A 27,515-nucleotide genomic window follows, 5' to 3' on the forward strand; every position below is an offset into this window, starting at 1 on the left:
GGGCTTTTTTTATACAGGAATGGGGAAACACTCCATTATTCCCCAGGGACCCACCTCCAGGCAGAGCTATCCAGCCTAAAAAAGAAAAAATAAAAACTGAAAAATTGCTGCAAAAACTGCCAGTAGCAGCAAAGCAGGCAGGTGAGGCTGAGGGACTGTCCCTGCTGCAGAGACACAGGAGGAGGAGCTTAAGAGGTTTGACGGGGGACTGGCAGTGATGGAGGATGTTCTCTCCTGGCAGCCCAGCAGCTCAGCTGGATTCAGTGCAGCTGCAGCACAATCAGGCCTAAAACTGCAGGGTGGAACTTTTTAACACTTGCAGTAGGGCTGGTTCTGCCCCTGGGCTGGGGTGCCTCAGGCTTGGCTGGTGCTGGTGGGTGCTGTGTGTCACTTAAAGCTGCCCTTAAAGTCATCCAAGGGACCTCAGGAGTCCACTTGGTGGTGACCTACTTGCTGCCTTTAGCACTACAGCCCATGCAGCTCGTCAGAGAAATGGTAATTACATCTCTCCCTCTCTTCCCAGCCTTGTTCTTAGGACTCCCTGTTCTGTCGCTGAAATCACCTTGGGGGAGAGCAGTGCTTCCAAAGAGCTCCACCAGGATGCCTTGATGATAAGTATTTATTCATATGTTACATTTAAACATAAATAATTGAGCGATAAAGAGAATAGTCTGCTCCCAACAAAAATAAATAATACACAACATTGATAAAATCCAATCAAACAGAATGTTGTAACAAATACCGTGAAGTTGCAGACTGGGTTTGTGTGAAACAGCTGTACAGAACATTCCCAACGTACCAAAGGAAAATAGTGCAGTTTTATCTGTACATCCATCACTCCTCAGGCTCTGGGAGTTGGAGGTTTTCTCACTCTTGACAAACACTATTTCAGTTTTCAGGTGAACAGACTGAATCCTTCAGCCACACCTGAAGCGTGGTCGGGGCCGTGGTTGGGCACAGCTGGAGCTCAGGGAGGCTCAGCCCCACCACAGACCCTCAGGACCTTCTCCTGCTGTGACTCCCAGGGTGGTGCCCGGGGGGTTCTGCCCTGCAGCCTCAGCAGTGCCTGGCACAGAGCCCTGACCACGTGCCCGGCCCTGGAGGCGTCTGCCAACACCAGTGAGGGGGCCTTGGGCTGGGGGTTCTTCACCTTCCCCTCACATTCTGCAAGACCAGTTTAAGGGAGGCCTTGGCTACTGAGCTCAGCACTGGGGCTCCGTTTTTTCCTTTGCAGACCATTATTGACCATTTTCAGGTCCAGCAGAGCACAAGGGTGCCCCCAGCTCGGGTAGCCACCAGAGCAGGGTTACTGGAGCAAATCCTTCCCATCGATATTTGAATCATCAAACAATAATTTTAATCCCTACCCCCCTTTTTGCTAAAATCTGATTTTTAAAAGCTCCTGTGAGCAGGTGTAAGTCATGTAAACTGAGCAACCTGGCCTGGAGAAGGTGTCCCTGCCCATGGCAGGGGGTTTGACTGGGACCAGCCCAAACCATGCCATGAAGAGCACAGAGTTGCTCATGGAAACACAGCTGTGTAACTGGATAAAAAAAAAAAAACAACCAAAAAAAACAAAACAAAAAAGCAGAAACACAAAAATTCAGATTCAAAGTCGTGCTTATTTTTTTTTTCAAAGGTTCTAATGGCAAAGGGGGGAACACTTTGGAATACTTGAAGTGCTTAAGCTAAGTCCCAAGTTCTGGGAGCAGGGTCACATACATCCATGGAACCTGCAGCAAGAACCTGCTCCCTCCCTCTGGCTGACCAGGATACACTTTCACTTGGCAACAACATGCAGCTGGGGAGGGAGGCAGAGCACAGGTGAACTGTACAGTGTGATGAAGAGGAGGCCCCAGAGCCAGGACCTGCTCCCTGGGCAGGAGGCCCAGCAGGAGGGACGGGCACAGACCATCCAGGGCACATGGACAGTGGGACAGCTCCACCCCAGCACAGGGCTGGCACAGCATCAGAGCCCCTTCACCTGGCAAGGGTCATCCTGCTCATGGACACCAGCACCTGGTTTGTGTTCGCAGAATCCCATGGAGATTCCTCCCAGAAAGCTCTGCAGAGCAGGGAGGAAGAGGAGGAGGAGGAGGAGGAGGAGTGTGCAGTAAGTGATCTGGAGGAGGCTCTGTACCATGGGAGCTGAATCCATGGCTCTGCACAGCACAGAGCAGGAGCTGCCAACGTGAGCAGGGACCTGTCTGTGGGCTGAACCTGCTCACCTGAACAACAGGAGGCAGGTCCTGGCAGCTGGAAATGGTGGCACGGTCAGTTTGCAAAGCCATGAAGACTGAGCAGTGTGAGCCAGTCAGCCAAGGCTAAACTGGTGTTTTAGCTAATGAGCTCATCACTGCTCCCATGAACTGTTATTTAGTTTAAGGTCATTCTCCCAGCTAGGAATCTTATCGACTTCAATACAAACTGAAATGTTTTAGCAACATGAGCTCAGACACATTCTCATCCATGTTCAAGGCAAAGACAGTGAGTCCAGGACCATGCTCCTCCCAGGACCCAATTCAACACCTGTGACACTGGATCCAGCCCTGCCTCCATGGAAGCTCCTGGCAGAGCACAAGACGTGCATCCAGGCCTTAAAGGTGCAGTAAGTCAAAATAAAAATGTTCCAGAATGTCAGATCCCCGCTCTTAACATCACAGAGATGTAGATAGATGTCTTGTGGAGAGGGAAACAGAGAATGCAAAAAGATTTTGTCTAGAAATACAAAGTGGGTGTAACAAGGACTATCAAACACCAACCTCATCTGGTGAAGGGAAAGTTCTGGTTTTAAAAGTCTGTTACAAATCTCCTCTCTATTTATTACATTACATGGAAGATGCAATTAAAACACCATTTGGAATTACAGTGCAAGGAATGCTCCCTCTGATGGCTCACAGGGACATCTGTCCACGGTCACTTGTTCTCAATCAGAGTCTGCACTTTGTAGACCAGGTCTCTCGCTATCCTCAGGATCTCTGCAGCATCGTGGTGCTCAGCCATTTCTGCAACACACACACAGACACTCTGAGCTGGCAGCAGCACAACCCTCCTGCCCCGGCACTGAGAGTTGTGTAGCATTAACATTAATTAATTAGCATAATGAGAAACAACCACAAAGCATTGTAGGGGGTTGGGAGAGTTTAAGAGAAGAAGTGGATGAATCCCTGGTGTTGCAGGTCCTGGCACAGAGATCTGATCCCTCCAGTGTCAGTTCTCTCCCTGCAGAAATCCCAGTGCCCCGTGCCCGGCCTGGGAGTGAGGAACAGGGAGCTGAGGAATGTACAGCTGCACTCAACGGGATCAGGGCACCTCTCCAGGCAGGACTATTGCTGGGGTGGCTGGGACTCAGATGATAAAGGCAAGTAAGAAGGGCTGTGTGTCCCTGGAGCAAGGGCCAGAGTTCCACGTGCAGACATGGCCACTGCAGTGGTCACAAAGCAGTTCTCGACAGCCCTGAATCCTCAGCTCCACAATAAACATTTCATTCAGCTTAAGGAAGTACTGGGGGGGGGGCGTTTGGGGGGGATTTTGAGGAAAGCTTTGGAATAAGAGTGGCTGAGGCAAAAACAAAACCAAATTTGGGGCTTCTGCAACAGATGGCTGAAAGGCACAGCACTGATAATACAGTAAATTACTGTGATTACACAATTGTTTCCAAACCTTTGAAAAGGTTTAGAAACCCTAATAGGAAGCCCTGGTTTAGGACCAACTTCCCTTCTCAGCCAGGAAGAGACCTTGCTCTGGCAGAACATTTCCTGCTCTGGCAGTGGATGGTGGCTGCTCCGGCAGGGAACCACCCATGGAAGTGGCTTGGGATGTTCTCCATGAACAGTTGTTCACATGTTCCAGCTTCAGCAGGGTCAAGCCCTGCGAACACAAACCACTCTGGCAAGCCTAAAACCCTGGAGAGACTTTACAAAAAAATGAAGCAACGTTTCAGCACCTCCTGTGAAGCCAAGAGTGAAGAGTCATCACAGCAAAACTTCTGAACAGAAATTGTGAATTTTTTTTTGTGGTAAAAATCCCCACTGCCACTGAAGAAGCGACCACCAGCCATGGCCCAGGTAGGTCTGAAAACACTGGTGTTTGTGTCAAGGCAGAGCTTCAGGAAGCACAGGAACACTTGGGCTCATCATTTACCCAAAGGAGTGAGAGATTCAGAGCTTAAAATGAGCAGGGGCTTGTCACAACAGCAAGAATGCACCATGACAGTCTGAGAAAGGGAGAAGGAGCAAAGGCTTGTTATTTTTTATCAAAATGGCTCTTACCATTAAAAAACTTGATGATATCAGTGAAGTCCATGTTGTTATCACGGATAATCTCTCGATAAACTTCCACAAGTGCTAAGGCAATGAAAAGGACAAAATGTTCTGAAGAGATGTGCTTTGCTGCCCAAATAACTTCCCACACTGTAAATACATCCTCGTACAACAATTCTGAATGGGAATAAACATTACAAGAGCATCTGATTATTCACACTGACCATGGTCCCCTCTCTCACTAATTTCTACAGGCCTCAGGCAGACAGAATAGACCCTATGACTCCTCCTGCTCCTCTCCCCCCTCCTCCAGCCAACTCCTGGCACTAATGCACATAAGGCACAGAACTGGGTTAAAAGTACAAATCCCAAAGCCTGGAGGTGTGGTGGTGCAGAGCCAAGCCCAGAAAGGTGCCTGAACCACAGTGACCGTGTGAGAGCAGCCCAGGAGCTCTCCTGGGTTACAGGCTGCAGGTGTCAATGTGTATCCAGGGCTGTCAGCACTAACACTCTGCTGGAGTGTGCCTGTGCAGGGATCATGGGATCCAAGGGTGCTCCCACAGGATACAGAGCACCTCACTCAAAGTACAACAGCTCTTGAGCTACAGCTGAGCTGCTCCTTTTCATCACGAGGATTAGACAGGAGGTATCAAAGCTTACAGAGCAGTGGGATCACCTTGGGATCACCTTGAGCAAACAGGCATTTGCATTGGGCAGAAACGTGGCTTTAATCACATCATCAGGAATTTTCAGCACCCCTTTCTAAGCCTGGACTCCATTCCAGTGCTGTTTCATCCCAGAGCTGCATTAGCTTTCCTGGCTACAAACTCCCCTGTGATCCCAGCTGTCACTCACCACCCCAACAGACACTCACACCAAAACCCAGAGCTGTTACAGTTCTATACAACTCTAAATTACAGGCACAGAACATTATTACCTCTTTTAAAGTCAAGCAGGAACCAGCGATAGCAGAAGTAAAAGTGAGTGTAATCTCCATTTTGGTGCATCAGTTCAAAAAGCTCTGAGTCCAGAATCTAGAATGGAAAACATCAGCTGTCAGGATCTGGTCTGAAAGTAGCCAAGGTCAGAGGTGCTGGAGTCTGGTTAAAACTCCTGCCCTGCTCCTCATGCCCTGCTCTGTGGTCAGAACAGCTGCTGGCACAGGCACAGCCTGTTCCTGAGTGTGCCAACCTGTGACTGGGGTGCCTGGGCAGGGCTGAGGTGAGGAGTCCCTGCTGTGCACAGATGGGGTGACAAAGTCAATCCTCACCATCACTTTAAAGGTCCAAGCAGCAACATGAAGATCCTACAGATTTTCAACAAATGCCAAACTTTCATCTCCCCCTCCCCACTTCTCTCTGGCTGTAACTCTGCAAACCCATTTACCACAACTCTCCTCCTCCCCAGCTCTGAAGTCCTAGATGGAATCCCAGTCACTGGAGCTCCTGGCCTTCACCATGGCATCAGGTGAGTCCCGAGCCTCTGCCACAGCCTTGTCCTCTTTCAAAAACAATCCAACCACTCACCTGGATCAGGGAGCGCATGTTGGCAAAGTGTGTGTCCATAGCACCTCCATTGGGAAAGTTCTGGCTCATCCTCTTCATCAGGTGGCTGAAGCAGCTGTAGGCCAGCTGATCTGCAGGGACAACACAGACACTCAGTGCTGCAGGGACTTGAACCAAAATAACAAACTGCAGGGCCTGGGAAAAACAGGATCTTCCCCTTTGCTGTTCCCTAATCCCAGGATTTAGATGAAACAGAGGTTGGTACCTGACTCTGGACCATTTTTACTCATTAAGTTTCAAAGAACCCAGCCTGCAGTTGACTTTTCAGCTTCAGCAACTGCCAGAACACAGTAATTTTACTAAATTGAGTAATATTTAATCTGGAAGTCAGTAAGTGAACAGGGCAGCCCCAAGATACTAATGTCAGCCATCTCAACAACAGCCACAGGTGGAGAAAAGACAAAACAGAGAAAACAGCCCTGGTTAAGGCAGAAACTCCTTCTGAAACAGCATTTCTAAGGGAAGACCTCACTAAGGATACCAACATGTCCCAAAGGAAAAGCCTTCCTACCATTGTCAAGGATAACCATCAAAGGAGCCAGGAGGTCACACATGCCTTGGACGTAACCAACTTCTAGGTGCTCCCAGACATAGCTGTGGAAAGAAGAAATCCTTGTATTGAAGGATGATTCTATATGTGAGATCAAATCCTAAGGAGCTGCTGAACATGTGAGTCTCAGAATTTTCTGACAGCTCCATCCCAGAGCATTTCACAGCCCTTTACTGTTTGCTGCCTCGATAGAGAGGTCAACCCTCACACACACAGGTTGCATCTCAGTGGATTGGGAAAAAACAGCTGACAAAGCCTCAACAGTCTATGGAAAAAGCCCAGATTTGTTAAAGGTACCTGGGCTTTTGCATTTTTTTTTCTTTTTTCCACTAAGTGGAATTTTGCTCTCTTTTCTGACTGCTAAAGTCTATGACACTTTCTGCTTTAAGGGTGTGTAGCTGAACCACCTTCACTGCAATCTGTACTCCCAGAAGGGAAAACAACTTTCTGTTGTTTCCAGCTGCTGTCAGTGGTCAGACAGTGGTTTGACTTTGGTTGGATTTGTAGAGCTGGGCTTTCTGTCTACTTACACACGTCCCTTAGCACTGTATGGATCTGGGCACAGTTACTGTCACCTTCACAGCACACCCTCAGAGCATGGATGTATTATCCTGGTCAGGAGAAACCCAAACCTCTTAGGACATTCAGAGGATAGTTCTCTAAAACAGGGTCTGGGGAGAATCTTCTCAAGCTTGCATTCCAGACTTGGACCTGTGCTCTAAGCTGCCATTCCTCCTTACAAGTTCTTTTAAGTTCATTAGTGAAAATTTTTGTAGACTGTTATTTGCATATTATTCTAGTTTATAGATTAGTTTATGGATTGTGACATAAATGTGAAAGTGGTGGGTTTCCAAGTTCATTACCTGCACATGACATTTCGGAGCTTCTCCAGGTTCTCGGCAGTAAAATACCAGTAATTCCGGTCACATCTCTGCACATCTTTATCAATTCTGTGCAAATTTAAGGCAACAGTGTCCAATAACTCTATCTGGAAAAGAGAAGTTTTAGTTAGATCTGCTGAGTTTAGAGCACTCTCAGGACTTTGTGCAGATTTGCTCTGAGAATCACCAAACCAAAACCAGTACAATTACACTCTGGGCAGATGAGGACATCAAAATGCTCGATTACTGTCAAAAATGCCAAGTAAAACACATTTGTTTTCACTGAAAAATGTGCCAAGCCTGTCCTACTTCCAGATGGTTATATCCAGCTAAACAACTTCAGCAGAGAGAGGCAAAGACTGAGCTGCTAATCTGTTGACTGCAACAGTAATAGAGGTGGTGGCATCTTGAATATAGATTTAAGTTGTGGTTCAGTTTGATTAAATGTGGGGTTTAGCTTGAATTAAATGACACTGGAATCTTACAACTGGTGTGTTGTCCACACCCACAGCCCCTGGAAAATTTTAATTGCTAGAAATGTGCTACTTGTTTGTCTTGCCCTCCCACTTAAAAAATGACAAATTTTTCTTGCTGTCTTATTTCAAATCTAGCTCAAAATCCAGATGAAAAGATTTGGATGCAAAAACCCTCAGTTATCATCCCACCAGCTGTAGTTCTAGTTGGGCATTGTCTCTCATTAAATCCTATCTGAAAAAGTACAAGTCTTTGCTAAAAAAGCAATTCTGTGCAGAGAGATGTTGGTACTGCAGTTGTGACTTACTGTGTAGGATGCAGCACAGACAGAAGCCACATCCATTAAATAATCCACCTGGGAACACAGCTGCTCTTCTGAGACAGAGTCTTGGGACTGCAGCACCACTGCCTTGGCTCTCTGCACCCGTGGTGTGCCGGGGTCAGTCCTCCCCACCTCAGCACTGCCTTCTTCTTCAGCCCCTTCCTCGAAGGAGCCGCTCTGCCCGTCGTCAATGCTGGACAGGATGCCCGAGGCCACCGAGTAGTTCCTGGAGGACGGGAGCCCCGAGTCGGGGGAGTCGAACTCCACGGCCGCGGGCGCGGGCGTGTCGGGCGGCACCGCCGGGAACGGGGGCTCGTCCTGCCCTTTGGGCTCCCGCTCCACTGAGTCCGTTTCATCCACAGATATGAACACCTGGGACATGCAAAACCAAAAACACGCTCTCAGAGTAGCCATCGTTTGCTCTGTGCTGGACTTGACTGAGGGTCCTGCAAGGGAGAGACCTGCGGAGCTAATCCTCTGTGAGAGAGGGTGAACCTGAAAGCCCCTTAGGCAGGTCCTGCTTAAGAACAGCTACAGCCTTCCCAAAATTCCAACCTAGCCTTCACTCTATCCTAGAGGCGCTACAGCTCCAATCTCTGCACAGGATCCAGGCTGATGGAGCTGTGCTAACCTCCATCTCTGCTTCCCAGGGCTGCACCTCTGCGAATGCCCAGTGCTGCCCACAGCAGATGGTGAGTGGGAAGGGAGTACCTACATCGTTGCTGATGGTGGAGTCCCTGTGGATGAGCCGCTGGACGTGGCTGTCGATGCTGCTGCCCGACGAGAACTTGGCCAGCGTGGCCGAGTGCGACTCCTTCTCTCGCTGCTTCACAACGACCTCGCAGGCCTTCCACTCTGCCATCACCTTCTGGTACTGCAGAGCGATGTCTGCGTCCACCTGCAGGCACACAGACACGTCCTGAGGTGCTGCTCCCCTGGAGAGAAGGCATCAGCACCGGGAGGAAGCCAGGAGGGAGAGGTCTAAGGCAAGTGCTGCACTGTGTATGGCCAGACCCACCTGCACTGGTCCCACAGTAATAAAACACATCTTTGCTTTCAGTGGCTTTCTCTATTGAAAGACAGACACAGAAACTCCCCTAGAGCTATTAAGGGACATGCAGTAATTTTATTACTCTGTCACTTGTCAAGAGCTGAAGAGAAACCACAATTGTGAGATGGCTCCAGGCTCTGGACTCTGCTGGTTGAGCTGCTACCCAAGTGTTCATGCTAAGAGCTGCAGGCTATTTGTCACTTGAGGTAGCTGTCGAGTCATAAATCATAAAATACAACAGTTAGTGGAGGGCTGGAGAACAGCCATGTCTGGGAGCGCCCCAGATACTGATGGACAACTGCAAAAATACCATCAGAAGGCAAAGATGATAAATCACCTGTGATGACTTCAGTTAAGGACATGAGGAGTTCCCTGTACATGCAGGTGTTATGACTGTCATTCATTTAACAGACTCTTACATTCAGTGTAAGCTTCAGTCCCCACAGCCCATTCCTTTGAGAAGTCAGTTATTACTGTTGTTCAATACTGGTGTTGAGTAGCTCCTTAGAATTCCAGGTAAGTTTAGAGCATCCCTGTGTTAGTATGGTACAAACACAGGGAGGAAAATCTTCTATAGCAGCCTGAATTCTGCAGATCAGATCTTTTCTATCTTGCATCATCTCTTTATGAATTTACTGTAATTCCTGTCATACAAACAGGCTCCATTATTTATGTCTTCTTGCCAAATCTGCTGTGTTCCAGCTGTACACATGCCCTTTGGAGATGGAGCTAGCATCCTTGAGATATGGCTTCACATCTCCCACTCTGCATCTGGGCCCTTTTTTCAGTTCTCATGAGCTAGGGCAACCAGCAGGGCTCACTCACTGCCCTCTGTGGTTTCTGGGGTACTGCATCTTCTTCAGATGCTGGTGGCATGGAAGGGCAGGAATTTGCTCAGCAGAACAGTACTGATGTACACACTGCAGCCAGAAAATCTATATAAACATCTGCAAAGATGACTGGATTCAGGGAGGAGAATCTGGACTGTGACCCAGTTTGAACAGTGAAGGGGTATATTTCTCCATCTGTGTTCAGAACTGGTTTATAAAGATTAGTGGGAGGAAAACAACTCAAATTGCCATAGCAATGTTTAGCAAGAAGAGAGCTGTTTATAAAGTGGCCCCTGTTTGCAAGACAGCTGATTTGCCCATGGCAAGGCTCGAGGTCAGGCTGCTCTTCTGCTCTGGAGGTGCTCACAGGGATATAAACTATCCCTTGGCATATAAAGTACTTGGGAGTTAGCAAATGCCAAATGTTTTGATATATAAACTACTCCTTATCAATTTAATCCAGAACAGGATAAGCTACTGCATGAGTGCTACCTCCCTGGTAATAACACTAACTGAAAAGCAGATTAATGTGTTAATTATATTCCAGGGCAAACCTCATTACTGTTCTATCCAGTTCAGCCAATATTTGGGTGATGTCAGGGCAAAGCAATGTTTTACCAACACACAGTCCAGCCCTTCCCCACAGGCCTGGGTCCTGCTGCAGTCCCGTGGCTCTGCAGGGGAGCATATCACTTTCTCTCCTTCAGGGAGTAAGTGCAACAAGTGACAGCACTCAGCAAAGGAGAAAGGTGCTGTTGCTATAAACAGATTAGCAAAGGGAGATGGTGTAACTGAGAGGTGGGCAAACTGTGGTTTCACTAGTGGAAACGATACACTTCATGCCAGGTTTCAGATGGCAGAATAAGGCTGAGACATAACCTGGGCAGTTATTCATGACCAGTGTTAGCAGCAGCATGGGAGATGTTAAAAAGAAGAGTGTGGCATCTGAAGTCACATCGTGTGTTTTACAGGGGCACATATTTAAGTCTAACAAAAGCATAATGAACTTACAAACCAAACCTTCTTCTGGGTATTTTTGGTCTCTGGACAGTAACTCCAGAGGGTCCATCTGGGCTGTTCTCAGCTCCAGCAGAAGTCCACATATGCAGATGCAGTAACTCAGTTAACACACCATATAAGAGAGAGATGAGTCAAGTTCCTATCCAAGTGTCAATGTCTCCCCATTTTCTAAGTGACAGATTTGTGAATGTGCTCAGGACAAGTGCCCTGAGCCACAGGCAGAGCTGAATGCAGGTTGCCTGACTTCAAGAAAGAACTCCCATCTAGTGACTTTCAGACATAACAGCATGGTATCACAATCCCTCTGCTAACATGGGTTACCTGTGTTTTCAGCAGCATTTTTCCCTTGGGAATATTTAACAGTAACAAAGACCAACCCTTGCTATTCAGAAAACAAAACCTACTCTCTGCAAAGGTGATTCCCATTCCCGGGAAGCTGTGCTTACCTGGTCCATCTCTTTCTTGGCCATCCCGAATTTGTAGTGACCCAACAAGAACGGCCACACTTCCTTCCGAATCTCGTGCTGCACCCCGCCATAGTAAACTCTCCTCAGTAATTCCAGTTCCTTGTAGTTCTACAGCAGCCAGGAGAAAGAGGTGTTGAAGGCAATATATCTGTATTTTCCTCAGGCACACTCAAAGACACTTCACACCAAGTACACAGACAGTGAAATACAGGCAGGGCACTAGACAGATTATGCAGCTTGATTCAAGCCTTAGCTCAAATCCAGTGAAACATCCCATGAAAATAATCTAACTTGGAATAGACTGGAGTCATCATGAGATCAGTTGCTTTGAAGTTAATTCAGATCTTTGCCATCATCAGAGAAGCAAAGGAGAGAAGAGATTTTAAGAATCAACTCATTCTTACAAGACAGAGAAGTGGCCCTGTGGAGGGCAGAAAACACCTCTAATATTTCTTGGGGCCCATTCCAAGTGCTTCCATGCCCAGGGCAGTTGTGTATGGAGCTGAACACAAAGGTGTTGTGTTACTGACCTTCTTGTCCTTCTGGTACTTGCTCCAGACCTCCTTGGTGAGGCCCCCGGCGGCGCTGCAGGGCCGGTCTGGGGGGACGATGCTGTGGTTCACCAGGGCCGAGAGGTGAGTCCGCACCGTCGACAAGTGCCGGCAGTGGGCCAGCCCTGGGGGAATGGTCATCTGTGAGCAGTGCCCAGCCCCTGGGACAGTAAACCTGCCACCAACATCCTGTGTGAACTGAACACTGCACGGTGTCACAGCCAGGAATTACAACAGAGCCCAAGATTAAACAGATCTTACACAGACCAGTAAAATCCAAGGAGCCCGTTACGCTGCCGTGGCAAACTACATTCTGTCTGCACATCCCTTCACCCACTGCCATCTGCAGAACCCACAAGATACTGGCATTATGAAGCTGTGACACTGGAGTCACATCCACCCTACTGCCTGGAGCTTTTCTGACTCACAGCAATGAAGTTGGGGTGGGGCTGCTTTCTAAACCAAACATCCCATGTTGTTTAGATAAGCATAAAGATACAAGAAGCTTCACTCACATCCATAAAAGGCTCTGGAAATTATCTGCCTCTTCATGCTTTCACACAACATCTTTAGTGGAGTTCTGTGGAGAGACATCAACAGGACAATGGCAGGTTGTGAGGAGAGAGAGCATCAGGAATTTCATGCTGATCCCTATGTCCTACACATAGCAATTCTTTCTCTGCACCAAGATTTATTTAGTTAAAGGACACAATAATAACAAATTCCACTTTTTAAAGCATTTTCCCCACCAACATTTTGGCCCCAAACAGATTCCCCTGGCACATGCAGCCACTGCTGCAGGTACACTGTAAAGGTCCACATCAAATGAGGCAAACTGTTGTCCTTCGTTGTAATTGTTAATGACTTGTTACAGGTAATGCTTCCAGAGCTGAAGTTGTTACACTAGACAAAAGAACTAGATGCAATTTTTCTATCAAAATGCAACTGGAGAGTAGATTAATAGGTTAGTTCTATAAATTAAATTTATTGCTTTTAGGTCCATCTTTTCACGTTAGAAACTACTTGAAAATTGTTACTCTGGTGCTGCAACCACTAAAACCTTCCTGGTTTTACCTGTGGCATGCACACAGTCCCCCGGGAAAGCTCTCTGCACAGCTTGCTCACCGGTCGTGGATGCAGTTGCAGCAGCTGGGAATGTCGTAGGGAGAGCTGCCTGTGGAGCAGGACACACAGGAGGAGCCCTGGCTGCAGTGCTCCAGCTGCCAGGAGAGCAGGTTTGCCCCAAAGCCTTGCATCTCTATCATCTCACCGCTGTCTGCAGAAAAACCAAACAAGACAGCAGCACATCAGCCTTTTCCCTTCTTTCCTCCTCTTCCTTCTGTGCATTCTGAGGGTTCATGCTTTACTTCTCAGCAGGCTCTGAACCTTGATTCCAGAAACAGGAGAGCAGCATCCTCAGAATCACTGCTCTGGGCACAGCTGGACCTGCTGCATGCTGAGCAGGGGCCCTTCCCAGGAAGCCAAATCCCTTCACCATTTCCCCCTCTCTTGCCCATGCACATCCCAGTTCATGTTTCAAAAGAGAAAAGGGTGCTGCAGTGACAACTGAGCTGGTTCTTGTGTAATGCTATGGAAATGGTATTTATGGCCAGAAGAGATCATCTAGCCCAACCTTCTATTTAATTCAGGCCTCAGAATTTCATTTTGCAGTTCCTGGAATCAGCCATGGAACTGCTGGTCCAGCTGGAGTGAAAGTTGAAGCATGAAAGAATTAAGACAAACCAAGTCAGTTACTTTCAGAAGATGCCTCTTTCCCCCTCAGAACCAGATCCTATAAAATATTCAGCACAAAAGGACAGTTCCAGTCCTGCTAAAGTCCACACCAAGTTGATAAAAGGATACTATGCAGGAATATGGGATCCAACAGTACAATGCAGCTTCCTGAGCTATCCCTGCTCCACCAAATCTATTTGTCTTTTTAACCAGCTTCAAGAAGGCAACTCAAAAAATCAGCAGTTTCCTTCAGAAAGCTTGGCTTCAGTTCTTCAGCCTTTCCAACTGCCATTTGAGCACGTGGGCTTTTTGGTTTATAATAAATAACTGGCCTTTCAGCTCACCCGTGATTAAAATTAAGGCAAATACCATGATTTATGTCATAAAGTATGTCACTAAATTAACATTTATAAGCAAAATCCAGTCCCCTGGGCCGTGCTTTTCAAACAGACATTTATTGGGGGGGGCAATTCCAAACCATCTCATGCATTTTAAATCAAGGTAGCACAAAGCATTTTAGGAGTGTCTATTAGAAAATGGGCAGAGGTGAGGAAGGAGTGGAGTAAAACCATTTGTTAACAGAAAAAGCACAGGCTCATGCGGAAGCAATGTGTGTTCCACTACACAAAACAAAGTGTGATGCAAAAATGCTCTTCACCTTAATTCTTCAGGAAGGAGCTGAATGACCCAGTATTTATTGCAGCTTCTTATTGGGTTCAAATAAAAACCACTGGATAAACATTTTTAGATCATTTTTGCCTCCCCTCTACAGACAGGAAAAGTGGGTTTTTCAGTTTTAATTTTTTATTCCGTTTTTTAGAGAAACAAGGAAAGAACCCCACAGAACCTAAAGATTCAGATGAAAGGTACCTGAATTAGTGAAGAATTAGAGTGAACAGCATCTTTTATTTAATTATAGTGGTATTATCTGTAACTTCAGCTACATGCAAAAGTCGAGCATGTTGCAAAATGTCAAAGCAAATGGCTGCAAACCTGCTACAACAGTGTTGTCATTATGGAACAGGGCTGCTGGCCAGGCAGGCTAGTCCAGCAGACACATCCTTAACTCTGCCATCCCCTTCAAGATTAAATAAGCAAAAGCAGACACCTGACAGCCACTCTAGTGGGATAACTTGAAGTTTCCATCATCTGACTAAAGACTAAATTGTGTTCTTATGCTTTAGACCAGTTGGCTCTTAAGGTGTACATGGCAGAGTTAAATGTTCTTCCTTCCCATTACTGCCCTATCCAGGCATGATCAGTTAGGACACACTGAAACTTCCTAAAACAGCATCTTTTTTCAGGGGGAACACTCTATTTTCAGAGCTTCTTTCCATCCATGCTTTCCAAGAACTCTTTATTAACTTGGTCTGGGTTTTATCAGTTTCCAGTGTGTGGGCAGCCTAGAGGAATTTAGGAGGATCTCCTTGAACACCTGTTCATGCCTTGTCTAAGCAGAACTTCAGCACTGTACAGGGATGCAGGGCAATCAGCATCTCCTGCAGTCAGTCCCACCAGCCCAGGGCCAACATCACTTGGAACCAAAATCACTGCTCCACTATTTAAAGGTGGAAGAGAAAGCAAGGACCTCTCAGAATCCAGAACTACACTACTGGATCACAAATGCACACACTTCTCGAGAATACCAACTTAAATAATCTGTTATGGATTGTTTTAGGAAAATAAATAGGTGACAGATTTGTGGAGGGTGGTGGAGAGTCTCACAGCTGATCCTCTGAAGCCCATCTAGCCTATGGATGCAAGTGAAATGAAAGCACTGACCCCAGACAGGCACTGCATCTCCATACAACCTTCTCTGCACATCTCTGCTGCCTCTCAGAGGTGTCCAGAGTGGCCTCATGTACCCAAACCACCCCTGGGCCAACACTGTCCCTCCCCACACTCCTGCCCTCTCCTGCCCACGCAGGCACATCCATTCCTGGCTGTGCCCAGCACATCACTGCTCCTGCTGCACTGGTTCTGCCCCAGTGCTGCAACCCAAGGCTGCCCTCCCCAGTCTGTGCATGACCAGCTCCTGGAGGGAGAACACAGAGAGCTCTTACACTCCCTCCTTCTCTTAGGAGAACCTGCTCTAGTGTCCAGCCTTTAGGAAAGGAAGCCTCTGGAAAGAGAAGGGGTTTGCCTGTTCAGCAGCACACACGTCAAAGGAGAGGGAAGATGCTGTTCCCACTCCCCACAGGCTGTGAGCACATTCCCAGCCTCTCTGCACAATCCCCTCCATCTCCAGAGCTCACGGGGTACGTGAGATGTTCTTCCCTGCAATAATGCCAACACTGTTGTATGCATCAGTGGAAGGAGCTGCAAGGGAGCTCTGGGACACAGGGGAGGAGGATAAAAACCTTTCATCCTATTAGGAGCTGTGAGGTTCCGAGAGCAGATCATTGATAGCATTGCGTGTAGCTTATCTTCCTCCTCCTCATCATCGTCAACAGAGGTAGAGCGGCTGGCAGCTAAGTGGTGGTAGTTAATAGTTACTGCTCAAAGAAAATAGTGAAAGAGGAGCATAAGAAGAGAGAACTCGATTCTGTGGGAAAGCTCAAAAGGACATGGTCAGCAAAGATAAAGGACCTGAATCCTGCCCTCTTCTCGAGGGTACAAGCTCCTGTAAACAGGTATGAAAAATGAGTTTCTTACAGAAAAAAGCAGCTCCACCAAACTCAGGGCAGCCTTTGAGTGTGCACAGGCTGTGAGAGCACACGTGTCACATCATGGCAAGGGAGAAAGCTCCCAGTGCCTGCAGCAGCTGAGTGTGCTTTTCAGCAAAGCTCTGCAAGAGTTCTTGGCTCCAACTAGCTCCTGTCCTTCACCCTGCCCTCATGGGCAGCAAACCTTGGCTCCCCAGCTCTGCCTGGTCCTGCAGACACGTGGGACCCCACAGCAGGGCCAGCCCCTCTGCCTGGCACAGGACCCACAGGTCTGTGCTCAGTGTGCCCCTGGACTCTGCAGTCCTCTCCATCCAGGCAAAGGCAGAACATGCTCTGCTGGTGTGTGCATGGACTTCTCTGTGCCAGCCCAGAAGCCCCAGCACAGCCTGGCCACCACTGTGGTCCAGTCCCGGGGTGAGGAGGGTGCAGTGGAGATTCCTGTTTTTTCAGCTGCACTAAGTCCCAACAGGAGCAGTAACTCCAAATCCCCTGTAAACTTTAGGGTCTGATCTTCTGGGGAAATTCTTGCTTCTTTGTCAAGGGGAATAAAACCAAACATGCTGTTTGAGAACTAACTCAAATGCCTTCTTGCATGTAAGGAATTTGTATTCACTGATGACATGAGGTGGTTTGGTGCTTGGGAATTCATTAATTTCCTTGGAAGGGCCTTTATTTATCCATTGTTAAACTTAGAAGTTCTTGCTTCTAAGTCAGGAAAACTTAGCCCAAGGGGTTCTTGGAGTACTGTAGGAGTTGAGTTTTATGGGTTTTTTTTCCTAATAACAACAATATAAGCAAGCAGTGTGGCCAGTAAAAATATCCTCACTTCGGGAGCAAAGCTGCTCTTGGCTAGTCAAGCAATCTTTTTGGTTTTAGTTTGCAAGCCCAGGGGAGTATTTTGAAAACTTCCTCTGCAAAACACAGAGTAAATATAAATAAAATTCCCCACCTCGACTCCATTCCTAAGATAACAAGTCCCACTGCATTAAGGAAACCTAAGCTGTCCGTGTTGATCACAATTATCTCCTCGGTGCAATTCTGTGATAGGGTTTCCCCCTCAACCCCCCAAGAACCTGGCTTGTCTGTTACCTCCAGGTACTTCCCAGGATATTACTTCAAGGTTTATCAGATGTTTAGTTTGGGGTTTTGTTTGTTTGTTTTAAACAAAGCTGAACAAAGGCACTTACTGTTGTCGTGTTTGTGTCCGGGATAGATGATTCTGAACACGTAGTCTGTGGTCGTGTCCTCAGCTGGCACCTCCTCCATGTCCACGGATTTATTGCTGTTCCGTTTTCGAAGCTTTGGAAATACCTTACCCTAGAGAAAATAATGATTCCTTGCATTCAGCTACGAGTGACTGACAGAGTACAACAAACTATTACTGCAGACCTTTAGCATTTTAAGTCTTCAAACTTTCAATGATGGGAGGAGGTGAGGGAGAAAATGTGGAGTCATTCACAGCAAGTGGTTCAGGGGCACGGAACGTGATTTTCTGTGCACTGTAAACCAGCCTTTTCTTGTAATCTGTGGGAGCTGGGCACCCCAAGCCTCCAGCAGCAGCTCTGTCCCAGTCCATTCGAGTCTGGTTCCTCCCACCTGGCTGTATTTTGATACAACAGCAGACTCCAGTTCATTGCTCAGTGGGGCAATGAAGGTATGAACAATGTTTATCTGTATAAGAATCAAATTTGACTAAATGGAGTTATTTTGCCTCCCACTTTACTATAAAGCAGCTGGAAATGAATGCCCAGACCTTGTGGATCAGGCACATTAAGACCAGCCCCACCTACTCCAACAGCCCACCAGAAAAGACAGTACCTTGCCCTGTTGGGACCACAGTGGTGGCTCCAGCTGACCACGAGGCAGGAGACCATTTTCCAGACAGGACAGGAAGGCGAGGAGGTGCCCTCCTTGGGGGAAGTGCAGTGGAGGCTTCTGAGTTCCATCCTGGCTCACCAAGACTAATGTCCATCTGCTTTCTGCTGCAAAGAAGGACAAGGGGAGTCCAGACTGTCACACTAGAACCTCTATTTTCTACTCTTACTTTCAAAATGAATTTTATTGGTGATCATCTCTAAGTAGTTCACTAAACCTCTGTAAGACACAGTGTGATCTAGGGATGATCTCAGCCCTTTAGTCCTAAAGAATCTCAAGATACAAGCAAGTTGTGACAGGCCTCCTGCAGTTGTCATCCTCTATCAGCTGGGATTGCAGATTTTAACACTCATTCCCACACATCCATAACGAGTCAGAGGTGTTCCTGACACTGAGAGAGAAAAAGACATAGTTCAAGTGGCTCTCCTGCTTATGTATTTTAAAGCAAAATATTTAAACTGTCTTCTAAAACAGGCTCTTAGTTCAAGAAGTCCTTCAGTCCAATTGTAACTCAAATATGACTCAAATAAAATTTCTAAATGTTCTGTGTCTTTGCTCTGTGATTCTGACTTGAGGTTTGTGGTCAGGAGAGCAGTGGGAGAGAAGTGGCATTCCAGATTCTCCCTCCACTGAGCAGAATGGGCTCGTGAGCTCTGGGTGGTCCGAGGGTGACAGAGGGTGCCCTGGTTACACACATGCTCTTTCTACAGGCTGATGATCCCACTGTGGACAAGGCTGACAGGCCTGCTTTCCCCCCCTTCCTTTTTTGAAATGCTCAGTGGATGGGGGTCTGTGCTTACAAAGCCAAAGCTTCCATGTTTAACACCTGCCTCTGACAGCTTCCTGTAAGTGCAGTTCTGCACAGACATCCAGAAAAGCCCAACACACAGAAAAACCAAAGCACAGAAATCAGCTGACACAGGAGCCCCACTGGGCCCTTCAGTGAAGGCAGTTGAAGATGAGAAAGCGTTTGTCTCTGTTCATAACAACCCCTAAGAGGCACCACATAAACTGGCAGCAGCATTAACATCCCCTGGCAGGGAGGGCTCTGGGGCACACAGGAGAGGACGGGTTATGCTTACGTTGCTGATGGCAGTGGATGCAGACAATCTGGCTCAGTGGCACTATCAGTGCGTAGTCCCAGTAAACACTAAGAGGGAAGGAAAGTGCAGGAAACATTGGTTTTTCCATATTCATTAATGTGCTATGAAAAATACACATGAAGTTTTAGAAAAAGAATGGTGTGGATTAAGCATCTGAGAGCATGGTTCTGGGGTTGAAGGAAGCATTCCCTGAGGAGACATACCTGCCTGGTGCAAGACTACCTGTCTTCCTACTGAAGCAAAATCCCAAATCCAATGAATAACTGATCTAAGGAAAGACAATGACATTGCAGGTCTCTCTTCTGAGGCTGAGATCAGCCACAGGTGCCAAGTGATTTGGGACCTTCTGAAAGGATGTACAAGAATTCTAATGACAGAAGGTTGTGTTGAGCCTTTTCTCCTGAACACATGGAAGAGCAGGCTTTTGTTTTCCTTTAGAAAAGGTCTTATATGCAAATGCAGGACAGGACCCTTGGAAAGTTGCTTCATCTGTGACAAAACAGGAACAGAACCCAAGCTGTCCAACACCTCAACTCAGGCACTATTCAGAAGTCCTTCCATTAAATCAGCCTTGTTACACTTATGTCATGGTGTCAAGTATACAAGGAATAAACACTGTGAATGTTTCCCATCTTTCCTGAGTGTAATGAATACCTTTTCTCCAGCTCTGAATCTCCAAGGGTTCCATTCATCAACTGGTTTGGAGTCCATTTTAATGTCAAATTATCTGCTGACTGATGAAGGGAGAGATACCCAGGAATTGCTTCCAGGTCATCTTTCTGTTCACAGAAGCAACAAACAGAAAACCCAGGTGACTGAAGTGCACAAAGTACCTCTAGAAGTTATATGTTCCAGTGTTCCTATGCCCCATAAATTCCAGAGGTGCATTATCTGGGAACTGCTGAGGGAAACCTTAACAACAAAAGTACTGGTATTTAATATTACTACTAGAAAGAGGGGGAAATCACAATAGAATCACTGGGTTTTATGAAATATGGTCCAGTATGTTTGTTCCTGCCTACAGGCCCACTTCACACTCACACTGGGCAGGTAGTGAAAGCATCTGTCATGTCCTAATCTCCCTCAGCACAACAGAGTCAGGCAGGAAGGCAGCACTGTCCTGAGCCCCTGACAAGTCTGAGCTGCCCCCTCTCCTACCCCACCGCCTTCTCAAGCCAATGGCCCCAACCTGCCCAGGCTCACCGGCTGCACCAGGACGTTGTTCTTGCCGTACAGGAGGTGTGTCCGGGAGTTCTGGTGCAGGGACTCCACGTACTCCCTGGCTGAGGCAGCAAAGGGATCTTCGGACGTGCTCCCGCTGGAATGGCGCTTCCGGATCTGGCACAGACACACGGCCAGGGCAGGTCAGGGGGACAGGGGTGGCTGTACTGAGGGCAGGGCAGGGGGACAGGGATGGCTGTACTGAGGGCAGGGCAGGGGGACAGGGATGGTTGTGCTGAGTGCAGGTCAGGGGGACAGGGGTGGCTGTACTGAGGGCAGGGCAGGGGGACAGGGATGGTTTGCTGAGTGCAGGGCAGGGGGACAGGGATGGCTGTACTCGAGGCAGGCAGGGGGACAGGGATGGCTGTACTGAGGGCAGGGCAGGGGGACAGGGATGGCTGTACTGAGGGCAGGGCAGGGGGACAGGGATGGCTGTGCTGGCAGGGCAGTAACCCGGGAACTGTGCCATTCAGACCAATCTCCATGGAGTGGAACTTCTTGTGGAGCCAGGAGACTTTGCAGAGAAATCACCTGAACTCTTACTCAGCCCTGAGCACAGCAGCTCAGAATCTCTTGTGAGTTACTTGGCCAGATCACAACTGTCAACAGCCACAGAATTTAGTGCTGGATCTCAAACTCTTCTACATTGAGACAAAGAGGACGCTGGGGCCCAAATGGACTTCTAATCTGTGATAAAGGCTCCATTACAGAACAGAAAGGTTGTTCCAGATTCAGATCTCTCCCTCATGGGGTTGTTTTTATTATCAACCTGTACCTTAACTCAGAAGCAGCCACCCAGTAAATACCTACTCCCAGGGCTGGGCGCTTGGAGGGCGAGTCCTGGCGGCCGTGGACGCCCTGGATGCGGTGCCGCTGCACCAGCTCGTCGGCAGAAGGGTCTGTCCAGTAGTGATCAGCTGTCTTCAGCTTGGTGTACTCCAGAGCACAGGGACCAACTGGGAAAACAGCCAGCAGAGAAACCTGAGCCTGGTCACAAACACACAGTCCCATCCTGCTGGTTGAGCACTGAAGGTGAGATCTCCTTCTCCAGCCAAGAGAATATTAATGATCTCTGATCCTACAGGATCGGCCCATAATACAGACAACACATAGCAGGTCCTGTTACCTAGGGCTGTGTCAAAGTACTCCTGTAGGCCACAACCCCCTGCCACAGCAGCATTAGCAGTTACAATCTGCCAGCAAGCATTCAGTAAAAAGCCATTCCCTTTCTGTTTTCTGATCCAACCAAAAATTCAAAAATTAATAATAAAACCAGATGACCGGTCTGTACTGGGCTTGTAAGCAACAAAACAACATCTTCTGTGTGGCTCTGTTATAAACAGCTAAACTACATGTGAGAGATAAAAACCATCTCTTGTAACAGTGTTATAATACAAAACGTTTTAAGAAACAATTTATTTTCCTCAGCATAAGAAGTAACTTTGCAAGAACTCACCCAGAAGAGAAGCCAGTATTGGGCCACAAACAGGATCTGCGAGTAAAGCTTCTTTCTCATAATATTTACTAGGAATAAAAGATCAGAGCCCAATTAAAAGTTGGGTTTGCAGCTAAAGAAGCCTTTTACAACACAGTGTGTCCCGAACTGTGTTTAAAGATCATTAAAACATATTGTAAGAATGCTATGGAGAAATTAATTCAGTTTATTTTAGACATCTGCTTTAGAAGCAGATAATTTCCTAAACTATATCAATAACATTGACTAGATCTCCGTGGAGCATAAAAGGAGCCTGGAACCACTAATTCAATAAAACTACACCCCAGATTTCTACCTTTAACCAGCTGACCACCATCCCTCCTTTGGATGCACATTCTGCCCGTGATCAGCTGTGATAATCCCAGGCAAGTCACCTCCTCTCAATTCTGCTTCATCTGCTCATTCTGCTTCATCTATTTTTTAACTGAGCTCTTGAGAGGCAGGAGCTTGCCTTGTGCTCAATGTGTTTACCCAGTATATTTGATCTGGGGCTTTGGGCACTATTGCAATATGGAGACAAACAATAACTCTCTGCAAGCAATTTTGTCCATTTTCCACAGAGACCAAACAATCCACACGTTCTTAAACACCTCTTTCATCTGTGAGGAATCACCTCGAAACACTGTCAAGAACAATGAACTGCTACAAATAGTAGCTCCTGCAGTGACCCCAAAGTCTTGCCAGTACAGCAGGCAAAGCTGCCTTACAAAACCACACAGCCAAAAAATCCAAACACCCACATTTCTGGAATGCCACTGTCCTCTGTGGTCTGTTCACTAGGTGGGGCTCAAACTCTAAAGCACCTGCTCCTCCTCTAGGACAGAACAGCTGAAGGATGTGAACATGGAGCATTGGAGCAGTAATGTCAAAAATGCATGGCAACAAGCCTTAGGAAGAGGTTTGTTTTATTCACCAAATCAGGTTCTCAAAATCACATACCTGCAATTAAGGACCTGATCCTAACTCATCTAAAGGATGGGGAAGGCAGGAAGGTGAACACCTCCATCACACAGTAATGGAAAAATTGAGAGCAAACTCTCTTTAACTTGTCTCCTGGTGGATTACATGGCAAAGAAATTACAAAAACCTTGTGGCCATGTACCCACAGACACTGAGACAGCTACTGAAATGCTTCCATTAACTCTGGCTCTGCGACACAGCCAAGCCTCCCTCTGCCTCTGCTGCACACAGCTCATAAACCAAGCTGGTATTACATGTCCCAGAGCAACAGTTTGCTTGAACAGCACAAAAACCTTTCTTCCATTCTCTTGCTTTTTAGTGGGAAGATACATCATGAAAATAAAGCTGATGACAAGGAAAACAGTAATGCAAACTTGGAAAATACTGTAAAAATAAGTTGCTCTGCCCTAGCTCTCGTCCTGGGCTTTGATGGGAAAGAATGTGTCCCCCAGTGTGCACTGACAAGAGGACCCCTGCAAACAAACTGCAGTGGCAGCAGATATACACATACCTTTCTGGGACCACATCAAGCTTTAGGGTCCCTCCCTTTATCTTTTTATGGGAAACTGTCCCCAGTGTGCCCCATAAGTCTTCTGTATCATCAGTTATGGGAGGGCAGGAAGGGTAAAAGTTAAGAGCCACCCCTTGGGAAACCACAGCTGATCCTGGGCAGCAGGAAGCAATGACAGAACAGAGAGAACTTGTCTTTTCCTCTTAAGGAGTCCCTGTGGAATACATCCATAAAGCATTGATGCTCTTCTCTGGTTTTGCAAGGGAAGATTCATTTTACACAGAGCTTGACTTTTATAAAAAGGAAACATAATTCAAAGAACCTGTTTTCACAACCCTAAGGTTTTATGTCATTAACTCCTCCTGTTTTAATTTTCCCTTCTTTCATCTACAAAGGGCATCTTCCTCCCTGACATATTAAAGTTCCAAAGGATTATTTTCAACTCATAATCTATTAGAAGACATTCCTATTCCACTAAGATCTAGGTCCCATTAGAATCTGGGCACCTAATATACTTGAAGTTAGGGTTTTCAGCTGATTTCTGGAAAGCTGAATGTCTGTTAACAGTTTTTGTAAGCCTGAAACACCATCACTGATTAAAAACAAAAGTACATTTATTTCTAAATGTGTGCAACTGGTTTTCATCTGACCAGAACTCTGCATCACAGAGGTTTGAAGACTTTTGATGAAATCCCTTGTTGTAGATACCTAAACTCAGCATCAGCCCAACAAATCCCTGTTTCTGCTTCTTTTCTTACCTGCAGTTGTCAACAATGTACTGCACGATCTTGTCGAGCACCTTCTCGATCAAGGCTGTCCGAACCCAGATGTGTTTGATGGCCTGAGGGGTCAGGACAGGAGTTTTGCTCGTGGTTGATCCCTGTCTCTTGAGGGGTTCCTGCCCACTGGGCTGGTTTTTCCTGCAGAAGGTGATAAAGTAAAAGTAGTCAGAATTCCGACTGCTCTTCTCCCCGAGAGCTCTCCACGTGGGGAGGGCTTGGAACACCCCCTGTGTCTGACCAGTGCAGGTCTGTACACCAGCTGTCTGCATCCCTGGGGGAGCACTCCCTGCCTCTGGGGTGTGTAGTTCAGTTTTGACTCAATGAGGAAAGATACTGTGACATCCACAATCTGCAGGAGAAGATCCATGTTCTCAAACAATGCTGTTCTTTGCCAGCACTCAGGTTCCCTTTCAGGAAACTGTTCAGTTACAAAGAGTAAATACATTTGTTTGGGGCTCTTTGGGGTGAGATCTGTAACTTCTCTCTGCATTTACACAGTCCCTGGTCCTCCAGGAGGCCATGACAGCACCTCTACAAGGCAAGAAATACATGCCAGCACTGACAGCTGAGCAATTCCATTGTGTTTAGCTGCATCCTAAAGAGGGGCTTTCTTGAGCCACAACCTTGGGACCAGTGAGGCAGCTACAGCCCTGCTGTCTCATTTCACACACCCAGCAAAGCGAGTCCACCCCCTACAGACCTCCCATTAGTCTCTTTACTGTGCACATTTTCCACAGCACTTAAATTTTGTGGCTGTTAATAGTTGAAAACCACAAAATTCCAAGAGAAACCACAGAATTTAAGTCATTTGCTCCTTTCTGTCAGAGCACACAGTCAAAGATCTCTAGTAGTTAGAGGGGGGTTTGAGTGGGCTAGTAACCAGGAGAGGCTGCTGAATTTTCAGCAGAAAGCATCCTTCTTCCCAACATTTTAAGAAATAAAATTAATAAAATGCCAGTCTGTATCAGTAGGCACACAATTAAAAATATATCAAAAATGGGTACATACCTGCTAAAAGCTACATAACAAAGCCTGATAACTACAAGTCTAATAAATACCAGAAAATGACACAGAAATATAAATGCTAATTTAAACAACTGTCAATAATTGAAGACTTCAACAGAACAAGAAGTTAAGCTCTCTTGGCAAAGCCCTTCTTACAGCAAGTTAATCAGAGGCTAAAAGTTCAGATGATGTACAAAGAGCTCTCAGGGCTCAACAGTGGCTACACAAAGAAGAAAAAACAGTCCTGTCCTCAGCTTACAGGACAAGACACTCCTCCCACAGGCTCAGGCACTGTGACTCCATTAGCAGAACCACATGGAAAATTTTAATTGCACTACTCACCAGCACCAAGAAATTTAAGACTTTCTGTAATCTCTAGTCCTTGACTCCAGGACAAATTCTGTTGTGCTCAAGTCCAGTATGTACTTAACAGCTTTCCTATATCATCCTTCCTCCCATCAGTTTTGTATCCATTAACTTAACTATTCCTACCATGATACCCACAAATCTGTCACTGGTTTGACAGAAGCATGCCAAAACAGCTTTGCCACTAAGTCTGTTCTTTGGTTCCTCTTTCCACCCACTCCCTTCCCACCAAGCTGGTCCACCATACCCTGACTGTGAGCCCTCTGAAATCACCAGCAATTAGTCACTTCTGGTGCTGTGTGTGGGCTGGATGTGCTGCTCTGCTGGACTGAGCAGCACAATGAAACACCAAAGGCCCAGTTCCCCACCTCTGCCCCTCTGCTTGCTGCCAGCCTGATCAAACACAACCATCTGCCTCTTGTTACAGCCACGAACGAGACACGTGGCCCAGGCAGGCCCTGAATTCCCGGAGCAGTCTGTGTGTGCCCAGCACGCTGCACACACACACACACACACACTCTGCAGGAACTCTGCTGGCAAACAGACCTTGGCCTCACCTGCTCTCCACCTGCTGCTGCAGCTCCTGCACCTTCTTGCACACGTCCCCCGCGATGGGACACGTCTTGCCCACCTTGGTGAAGAGCGCGGCCACCTTGTCGGAGCGCAGGAAGCCGGCGGCCCTGCGCCTCAGCATGTGCAGCAGACACGCCTCCACCACACCTGCGGGACAGGGACAGTCAGGGGGACAGGCAGACACACTGCAACTCCAAACCAGATCATGCCAGCACGTGTCTAACCTGCAACTACAAGCACCTTGTAAGGTACAGATCATGGCAGTACAAAACCAAACTGAAATCTCCCAGTAATGTCACCCCACTATGCACATCACAGACTCACAGAACCACTCTGTACACACCCTGATGGCACCAGCAAAGCACTGCACTGCACTATGTCAGCCTTGCAAGACTGCAGCAGAAATCTATCCAGCTCTGGTGTAACCTGCTGCAGGAAAGAGAAACAAAAGAAATATAAATTAAAAAAAACCAAAACAACAAACCAAAACAAAAAATAAGCCTTCCCTGTCTATCAGCTTTTAAAGTGAGACTGCAGATGAGTCACACAGCCAACACTGCCCATGCGAAGGGGTGAAGGATTCATTCACAGACAAGAGAGGAGCCAGCTGTAGTGCCAGGTGTGCCCACGCAGCAGGGCAGCCCTCACAGGGTCTGCGTGAGCACCCAGTTCTCCTGCACTGCCTGGCAGCAGGGCAGCCCCGGGGGAAACCACAGCTCAACTGCACATGAAATGTTCCTCACAGGAACACATGCCTCTCCATCTGCTCCGATACTCTCTGCCTCTCACCCAGCACTCAGTGGCTCATTTTGAGAGAAGGCAGCCTTTTGTTGTTGCACTTCACGCCCAACACTGTCGGGTGCTGAGCACTTCTTGAAGACTCCTCTCCTTATTGTACTCGAAGGCTCCAAATCCCGCAACACTTGAATGCCAGAATCTGAAAAAACCCTGTCTGCACTGCTCAGGCCCTGGAACTAACCCGAGTGCCACTGAGCAGCAGGTCTAACACTGCTTCCCATGCTGGTGCACTTCCAGCCAGAACTACTGCCCCAGAGCACAACCACCCCATCAGGCACAACAGCCTGGAAAGAGGACCAGGACTCCCGGGCACATCCCCGCGTGACCCTGTGAGCAATCAGCTCATGGCAGAATCGTGCTCTGCCATCACAGGACATCTGCGGGGGCAGAGCAGTGCCTGTCTGACACGAGCAGGAGAGCAGGAGCCCGGCGCCATCCCCGCGGCCAGGCTGG

The 27,515-nt window shown here is 47.4% G+C and overlaps 1 protein-coding gene across 5 annotated transcripts in view; it reads right to left on the reverse strand.

Moving 5' to 3' along the window:
* Positions 1 to 1,095: 1,095 nt before the first annotated feature.
* SGSM2 (small G protein signaling modulator 2) overlaps positions 1,096 to 27,515 on the reverse strand; it is a 36,465-nt gene continuing 10,045 nt past the window's right edge. Inside the window, exons 2-23 of one of the 5 annotated variants that reach the window (XM_018084832.2) lie at positions 26,249 to 26,411; positions 24,297 to 24,458; positions 22,029 to 22,096; positions 21,383 to 21,528; positions 20,555 to 20,689; positions 20,006 to 20,130; positions 19,331 to 19,398; positions 18,192 to 18,352; positions 17,561 to 17,690; positions 16,068 to 16,202; positions 13,099 to 13,249; positions 12,489 to 12,553; positions 11,953 to 12,098; positions 11,402 to 11,530; positions 8,770 to 8,952; positions 8,040 to 8,426; positions 7,241 to 7,365; positions 6,339 to 6,421; positions 5,789 to 5,898; positions 5,200 to 5,296; positions 4,272 to 4,439; positions 1,096 to 3,005 (exon numbers count right to left, since the gene is read on the reverse strand). In XM_018084832.2, the coding sequence (XP_017940321.1) occupies positions 2,917 to 3,005; positions 4,272 to 4,439; positions 5,200 to 5,296; positions 5,789 to 5,898; positions 6,339 to 6,421; positions 7,241 to 7,365; positions 8,040 to 8,426; positions 8,770 to 8,952; positions 11,402 to 11,530; positions 11,953 to 12,098; positions 12,489 to 12,553; positions 13,099 to 13,249; positions 16,068 to 16,202; positions 17,561 to 17,690; positions 18,192 to 18,352; positions 19,331 to 19,398; positions 20,006 to 20,130; positions 20,555 to 20,689; positions 21,383 to 21,528; positions 22,029 to 22,096; positions 24,297 to 24,458; positions 26,249 to 26,411 (3,026 nt within the window). In that variant the 3' untranslated portion in view covers positions 1,096 to 2,916. Of the gene's footprint in view, positions 3,006 to 4,271; positions 4,440 to 5,199; positions 5,297 to 5,788; positions 5,899 to 6,338; positions 6,422 to 7,240; positions 7,366 to 8,039; positions 8,427 to 8,769; positions 8,953 to 11,401; positions 11,531 to 11,952; positions 12,099 to 12,488; positions 12,554 to 13,098; positions 13,250 to 16,067; positions 16,203 to 17,560; positions 17,691 to 18,191; positions 18,356 to 19,330; positions 19,399 to 20,005; positions 20,131 to 20,554; positions 20,690 to 21,382; positions 21,529 to 22,028; positions 22,097 to 24,296; positions 24,459 to 26,248; positions 26,412 to 27,515 lie in introns of all 5 variants that reach the window. The other 4 variants (XM_018084833.2, XM_018084831.2, XM_018084835.2 and 1 more) reach the window with 4 other exon arrangements.

The sequence above is a fragment of the Manacus vitellinus genome, unplaced genomic scaffold (assembly GCF_001715985.3).
Source record: "Manacus vitellinus isolate BGI_N305 unplaced genomic scaffold, ASM171598v3 scaffold_76_pilon, whole genome shotgun sequence".
NCBI classification, from domain to species: Eukaryota; Metazoa; Chordata; class Aves; order Passeriformes; family Pipridae; genus Manacus; species Manacus vitellinus.